The sequence below is a fragment of the Oncorhynchus mykiss genome, chromosome 30 (genome assembly GCF_013265735.2).
Source record: "Oncorhynchus mykiss isolate Arlee chromosome 30, USDA_OmykA_1.1, whole genome shotgun sequence".
NCBI lineage: Eukaryota > Metazoa > Chordata > Actinopteri > Salmoniformes > Salmonidae > Oncorhynchus > Oncorhynchus mykiss.
Genome location: NC_050570.1, coordinates 23415027 through 23421822, shown reverse-complemented (window position 1 = coordinate 23421822; position 6796 = coordinate 23415027). Strand labels below are relative to the sequence as shown.

Genomic DNA, 6796 nt, shown 5'->3' with positions numbered 1-6796 from the left:
TCTGCAATGTGAACAATGTTTATTTTACAAAAATCTTCCAGGTTCAATAGTGAGTCAGATCCAATAGGGAACTGTTCTAGTATATTTACACCCCATAAAACAATTCACAAGTCTAGTGTAGCTGCGTCTCTGACAGTAGTACATTCTAAATATTCATACACTTTAAAAGATGCAAAAAGATCTCTAGTCTACTCAATTTCATTATCAAACCATTTTTGCCTAATATACATGTTTGCTTTGGAGTTAGAATACCCATCTTCACAGCAAGGGCCAACACAAACCTACTACAGACAGCAGTTTGAAAACTGTCTGGAGGCGTATTGGTTACATTGCAATTCAATGTTTTTCCATAAGACTACAAAGCTGGCTTGTATGATCCAAACATAAAACAATGTACCCAACCAACAAATACTGCATAGTTATAAATGGGACATTACATCCACCAGCTACAATCAATTCATATTTATCCACAGCTACAATCAATTCAGATTATTCTCACCATTCTACAGGGGGGGGGGGGGTTACAATTCAGCCTTGTGGAAATTAATTTACTAGGTATTATCACTATTTTCTCATACCACACAACATGGGGCATATCATGGAGAAATGGTTATTAAAGGTAGATGTACAGTTCAACGTCTCACAATAGACAGTTAACAGTTTATCTGAACCTTCTGGTAAAATAACAGCAGTGGCAAAATGCAAATTCACAATAGACAGTTAATCTACTCCTTCTGGTAAAATAACAGTGGTTGTAAAAATGCAAATTGGCATGGAAACTACTTTCATTCCCACCATTAAGGTCACTTGTCTAACCAAAATTACAATTGACAAGCATCACCGTGCATGGTAAATTAATTTGTACATCACAGCATTCTTGGACTAAAGTATCTACTGATGAGAGGACAGAATAAGCCCTTGAACATTGTTGTTGAATGCTAGGACCCACACACATTAATCAATGACTCACACTTGCTACCATGCTGCTAAAGCCATTGTGTACGTGACGAATGGAGAGAACATTAGGTTCCATTGCAGTAAGTCAGAAGTGCATCATTAGTGACACCCAAAGGCATAATACATTTACCTACCATAAATGGCATTTGAGTCATGCTACCTTAGAACCATTAGAAATGCAATACAGAGTCTGTGAGCAAAAGGCAAATGGGGGATTTCAAAAGGTGTTCTCTGGTTAGAACTATGCTTAGGTAAACACTGAACAAGGCAGAGGCTGAAGTTTAACCCAGTTGGAAAAATACTTTTCCTTTAGGTATTTATGAAAAGGTATGTACTGTATATGTAAATATCATTCAAATAAAGGAAGTACATAAGAGTAGAGACATCAACTAAGGCCTGTAAATTGTGTTGTTGCTTTTGAGTGTGGCAATTCATAATCATACAGAACAAAAAAAGAGACACTAACTGAATCAGGTAAAAGGCCAATTTTAAGGCTTGAATCCAGCGTGACAGGCTGGTTTCCAATCTAACCAGGTAGAACCTCGAGGCATCTGTTCTCCTTGCCAATACACTAGTTACGAGGCAACAACATGTTAGAAAAAGGACAGTTTTTAAACCCATCAATTACTAATATTTGGATTCTTAAATATTAAATACAAAAAGGTAGATTTTCATTCATTTTTCACTCACTCCCTATACAATATATTGCCATTTCTACATTCACATTTCTTTTTGTGCTTTGTTATTTCATCATTCTTTTACAAAATGCTGAAGTAATTTGTTTCGAAACCTGTTAACAGCAAGTTTGCTTTCAACAACAACCATAATCAAATAATTTCCATACAATAAATAGCACAATACAAAAGGCAAAATATTTCATTTTTATACAACCTGATAACCCCAATGACTTCCACACTTGACATAGAAATCTTTTCATCATCACCTATTATTAGATGACCCAGACTGCTCCTCAATACTGTCTTGAGTTCATTAGCCATGGAACAGTCAATTTAGCAGCATTGCTGAATTTAATGGGAAACAAGATCCACTCCATCTTTGACTGGACATGAACAGGGCAGCCAGCATGGGAGGCTTTACATGTTGGTTGAAGGCTGGATCAAATATGTTTGGTGTAAGACATGTGGTAGATCCACAATTAGCTAGTCCAAAGCTGTGTTGCAGAGGGGTACCAGTTTGACTGAACTGAAGGCATCTGGAGATCATTGGCACGTTGGCTGTGGGAGGGACTGTCTGGTGGAAGATGGGTTTACAATGGGGGCTTAAAAGCTCAGGAAAGGGCTCTTTTCAACCTCTTCTCCTGAATTTGTGTGATTACTTCTGCTGTGTCTTTTATCAACGAATCAAAGATACCGTCAGCCAACTGCATCTTGACATAGAGCTCATCCTCATCATAGTTCACCCATAGAGACTCTTCCTCATGAAGCTCCTGGACCTGAAAATGCACACAAGACATCTCACTACCAGAAAATAACCTTTACATTAGTTGGGTAATTCATAAATTCATAGGACTTCTTGAATTCAGAACCAGTCACCCCTAAAGCTTCACTGTTTAATGCTCTTACCAGAATATGATCTACTCGATCCCGTTTTTTCCTTCCGAATTTCAGCATCTTCTGCCAATCTGTTTTCTGGTTGAGGTCTTTCTTCAGGCTATACAGTTTCAACACCTCTGTGGTGATGAACGCCTGGAAGACGAGATTTTACTTTAGATGGCACCATAAGCATGGCATATGTAACAAGAGTTAAGAAAGTGGCGTAAGCTCACTCCACAGCTAGCTTGAAATGTTGCCAATGGAGCCATCGATACAGAGCTTTTTCTATAGCTCAATTGCTTGGTACGTTGTCAAGGAGGACAGTCACATGTGTTTGCGAGCAGAACACCACTAGTTTGAGCCTGGTATGGAACAGGGACAGTGGAGGAAGCTATACTGTTAGTAGCACACCGACGTCGGTTTCACATACACACCTGAACTCTGGTGATGTCGCCAGGGCTCTTTACTCTATGGAAGTAGGAGGAGTTCATGCGTCGAGGCTTGACCCACTGAGGCTGATGGGCGTTAGGATCCTCTGCAAAGATCTCCTGGATGATCTCCCATGTTAAGTCATATACAGCCTGCAGATAATGCAAATGTCAGTGGATACATTTCAATACATGACATGGGTCATCTCTTTTCAATGTGTCCTTACCTGTCTGTAGCTACGAACACATTGACTTTCATGATCCTTGCCATCGCATCCCAGGAACTCCTCTGAAGGCTTAGGGACTGGGAGCCCAGTGAGAGTCTGTGTGCCCTGGCCCAGTTTAGATTGGTTCCAGATCTCCTGGGTGGCAGCGTCAACCAGCTTCTCCACCTTCGGGGCGGAGTGGGGCACCACCATGGCAGGCTGCTCAGGGAGCTTGGGCTGCCGGGGCAGCTCTGGTCTGGGTGGGGTCTTCACCTGGTCAGCCAGGTTTACTGACAGCCCCCCCTTCTCCTGCTGTTGTTTCCGTTTTTGCTGCTCTCTACGAGAGCTGAGGCCATAATCCTCATCGAACCAGTCCTGCTCGTCCCCCAGTTCATCCAGCAGCTCCCGGTTCAACTCCAGCTCTGCCAGACGCTTGGTCAACTCTTCCTGACCACTAGCCCCCAACACTGGACTCTCCTATGGATACAGAGTAAGGACAAGACTCACTAAGTGAAAACCCTAAGAAAATCTAAAATGTATTTTTTACTTCTACTGGCATAAATATTTACATAAAAGAAAACAGAGCACCAAATTCAAATGGATAGACACAGAGTGTACAAAACATTAAGAACACCTTCCTAATATTGAGTTGCTCGACCTTTTGCCCTCAGAACAGCCTCAATTCGTCAGGGCATGGACTCTACAATGTGTCGAAAGTGTTCCACAGGGATTTTGGCCCATGTCGTCTCCAATGCTTCCCACAGTTGTGTCAAGTTGGCTGGATGTCCTTTGGGTGGTGGACCATTCTTGATACACACAGGAAACTATTGAGCGCGGAAAATCCAGTAGCGTTGCAGTTCTTGATACAAACCAGTGCGCCTGGCACCTACTACCACAACCCTTCAAAAGGCACTTCAATATTTTGTCTTGCCCATACACCCTGTGAAAGGCACACATACACAATCCATGTCTCAATTGTCTAAAGGCTTAAAAATACTTCTTTAACCCATATCCTCCCCTTCATCTACATTTAACAAGTGACATCAATAAGGGATTATAGCCTTCACTGGGATTCACCTGGTCAGTCTGTCATGGAAAGTGCAGGTTTTCATAATGTTTTATACACTCAGTGTAGATAAGCATGTTGGTCAAAGTTGTTGTTTGACCTTTGGACTCAAACAAATCCACAAAAAAGGGTATTTTGAGGTCAAATCAACTCTGGATGGTTATCAACAGTGCTGCAAAGCTCAATTATTGCTCCATTCCCCTACAGCAATGTAATCAGTTCTGTTTAATCATTTACTAAGACAAATCAGCTCTTTGAAGTACTTCAGCTGAAAATATCATATTTTAGAAATGAAATGCATTACACATGATGTGATTGCAGGTTATCACATTATCTGAAGAAAATTCTGTATATTTTAACACTTCGAACATTTACTCTATAACCGTCTTAAAATGGGATCAAAACTCACCGGCCGGATACAGAGTTCTGGAGACGACACTTGCTCCTCTTGGTCTCCATCTAGGAAGAAGGGCAGACCATCTCTCTGTGCCACAACGTGAGCTTGGGAGACCTTTTCCCTACCCTCTTCATTAAAAAGGTAATCTTTCATTTGATTAACAGCTGATATCTTCTCTTCTTTGGCCTTTCTGATCTGTGCGAATTGCTTCACAGCGTCTTTCATGAAGTTGTTGAGAAGCTTATCTGCAAAAGCACCGAGGGTGTCTTTACCCACGGTCTGCTCTGGAGTAGATTTCTGATGGGCATCAAGGCCATTCCTCTCAATGACGGTAGAGGTCTCGTCAAGAGTTATCTTACGGTCTATGTCAGTGATGAAGAGACTGGTAGGTACATCTTCAAGGTCCAGAATGATGGTCTTGGTTCTTTTATTGGACATTGAATATTCTCCCTCTTTGAACTCATGTAAGTTGATCAAGTTTTTCTGGTGTTCAGTTGAATCATCATTCACATCAGTAGGTCCGTTGTCTCCAGAACGATTACGCTGAGATACACCCCCTCTTTTATTTTGCAGATTGCTTTCATGCATTTTCTCCTCAAAGTTGCATTTCTTTGGCTCGTTTTCAGATTGGTGGTCAAGGAACGAGTCCTCGCCCTCTGTGGTGTCCACATAGATCTCAAACTTCTCTGGCATACAGAAGATCTTGTCCGGAGGAGCGAAGATGCCATGATCCTCCTCACACTCAAAGTACACCACCCCATCGTAGGTGCCATTGTTGCTTCCTTCAGACTTGTCCAGCTCCACTCCAGCCCAGAAGCCATTGGCAAAGCTGGTGTGGCCCTTGAATCTAATCGTACCAGGCTGGACGTTGCTCACTAAAACTCTGTCTCCAATGGCGAAGTTAGGCATTTCATCCAGTGCTGGTGAAGGTGGGGTCTGGGAAGGGGAGATAGTTGGGGAGCAGTTTGAACTAATGACCTGGGAATCCTTGGTTTGGCTCTGCAGGTCAAGAAGTCTTTCAGAGTGAGGACTGCCACCAGGAGCTCCAGGTCTTACACTTGGCTCCTCACCAATCTCCTCCTCACTACTGTAGAGGGGGGACCTGCTGTGGGAAGCCTCTCTGGTGTCTTGGCGGAATGGTGAGGTAGGTTTGGAGCCTTGGTTTTCCTCCCTGAGTGACGACTCCACTGAGATTTCAAAGTCTTCATGATAACCATCAGCTGAAGGAGGAGAGGCATCCTTACCCTTGGTTGAAAAGTCACCCTTTGATGACAAGACATCAGACTCAGGGGTGTAGGCTCGCTCTTTGATGGGGGATGGTGACTTAGCAGATATCTCATCAAAATCAAGACTGCTTATCAGGGAAATCCCTTGTTCTCCTTTCTCTGAGGAAACATGTTCTGACAGAGAATGGTGCTGCTGGGAACTTGGGCTGTGCTCTAGGTCAAGTTTGAGTAGATGGTCAAAGTGATGGTCTTCAGAGCGTGACTGAGTGTGCTCAGTTCCTTCAGACTTCACAGAGTCCAGCTCCTCCATGACCTCTGACTGGTGGCTAGAGACGACACGCTCATCCCCAGAGTCGGTAGCCTGTGGCCTGGCTGGCTCCCTCAGGGGGAGTGCCCCCTCAGAGGGCTGCCTGGGGAGATGCTCTGGGGACAGCAGGCCCCTCAGACTGTTGGTGTGCTCTGGACTCCCATACACTGGAGTTGGGGTGACAGTAGGGGGGTCCTCGTCTGAGGACTCCTCATGCCATGCTGAATATTTACTGAGCCCGGATGTTGTGATGTCATCTGACAACAAAACATGGAACAACTTGTTTTATCACAGTATGGGCACAAATGTCAACATGGAGAAATACACTTCTTGACAATGCACAACCCACCTTGTTCAACTGGAGAATGTGGAAGTGTCTTCTCAGCTTTCTCTGAGTCAGAGACAACCTTCCAGTCGGTTTCAGGTCTGGAGAGGAAAAAAACATGTTTAGATAAAGATGGACCAATTCATCAGTTTGTGCAACATACACATAGTTAGCACGTTGGTGTACCTGTAAGGAGGTGGTGGTTTAATCTTGGGCTTCTCTGTGGCTGAGGTGGGGGCCAGGATCTGAGGCTTGGCAGCAGGTGTCGAGTCCGGTTCCTTACTCAACTCAGTCTCTGTCTTCTCAATGAAATAATTGTAGGACTAGACAT

At 43.4% G+C, this 6796-nt stretch overlaps 1 protein-coding gene across 4 annotated transcripts in view; it reads right to left on the bottom strand.

The window, feature by feature from the left end:
- Positions 1 to 1686: 1686 nt before the first annotated feature.
- LOC110521574 (centrosome-associated protein 350) overlaps positions 1687 to 6796 on the bottom strand; it is a 39790-nt gene continuing 34680 nt past the window's right edge. For all 4 annotated transcript variants that reach the window (XM_021599210.2, XM_036968990.1, XM_036968991.1 and 1 more), the window contains exons 30-36: positions 6652 to 6788; positions 6490 to 6566; positions 4620 to 6397; positions 3166 to 3621; positions 2945 to 3091; positions 2541 to 2663; positions 1687 to 2410 (exon numbers count right to left, since the gene is read on the bottom strand). In XM_021599210.2, coding sequence (XP_021454885.2) covers positions 2246 to 2410; positions 2541 to 2663; positions 2945 to 3091; positions 3166 to 3621; positions 4620 to 6397; positions 6490 to 6566; positions 6652 to 6788 — 2883 coding nt within the window. In that variant the 3' untranslated portion in view covers positions 1687 to 2245. The remainder of the gene's footprint in view (positions 2411 to 2540; positions 2664 to 2944; positions 3092 to 3165; positions 3622 to 4619; positions 6398 to 6489; positions 6567 to 6651; positions 6789 to 6796) is intronic.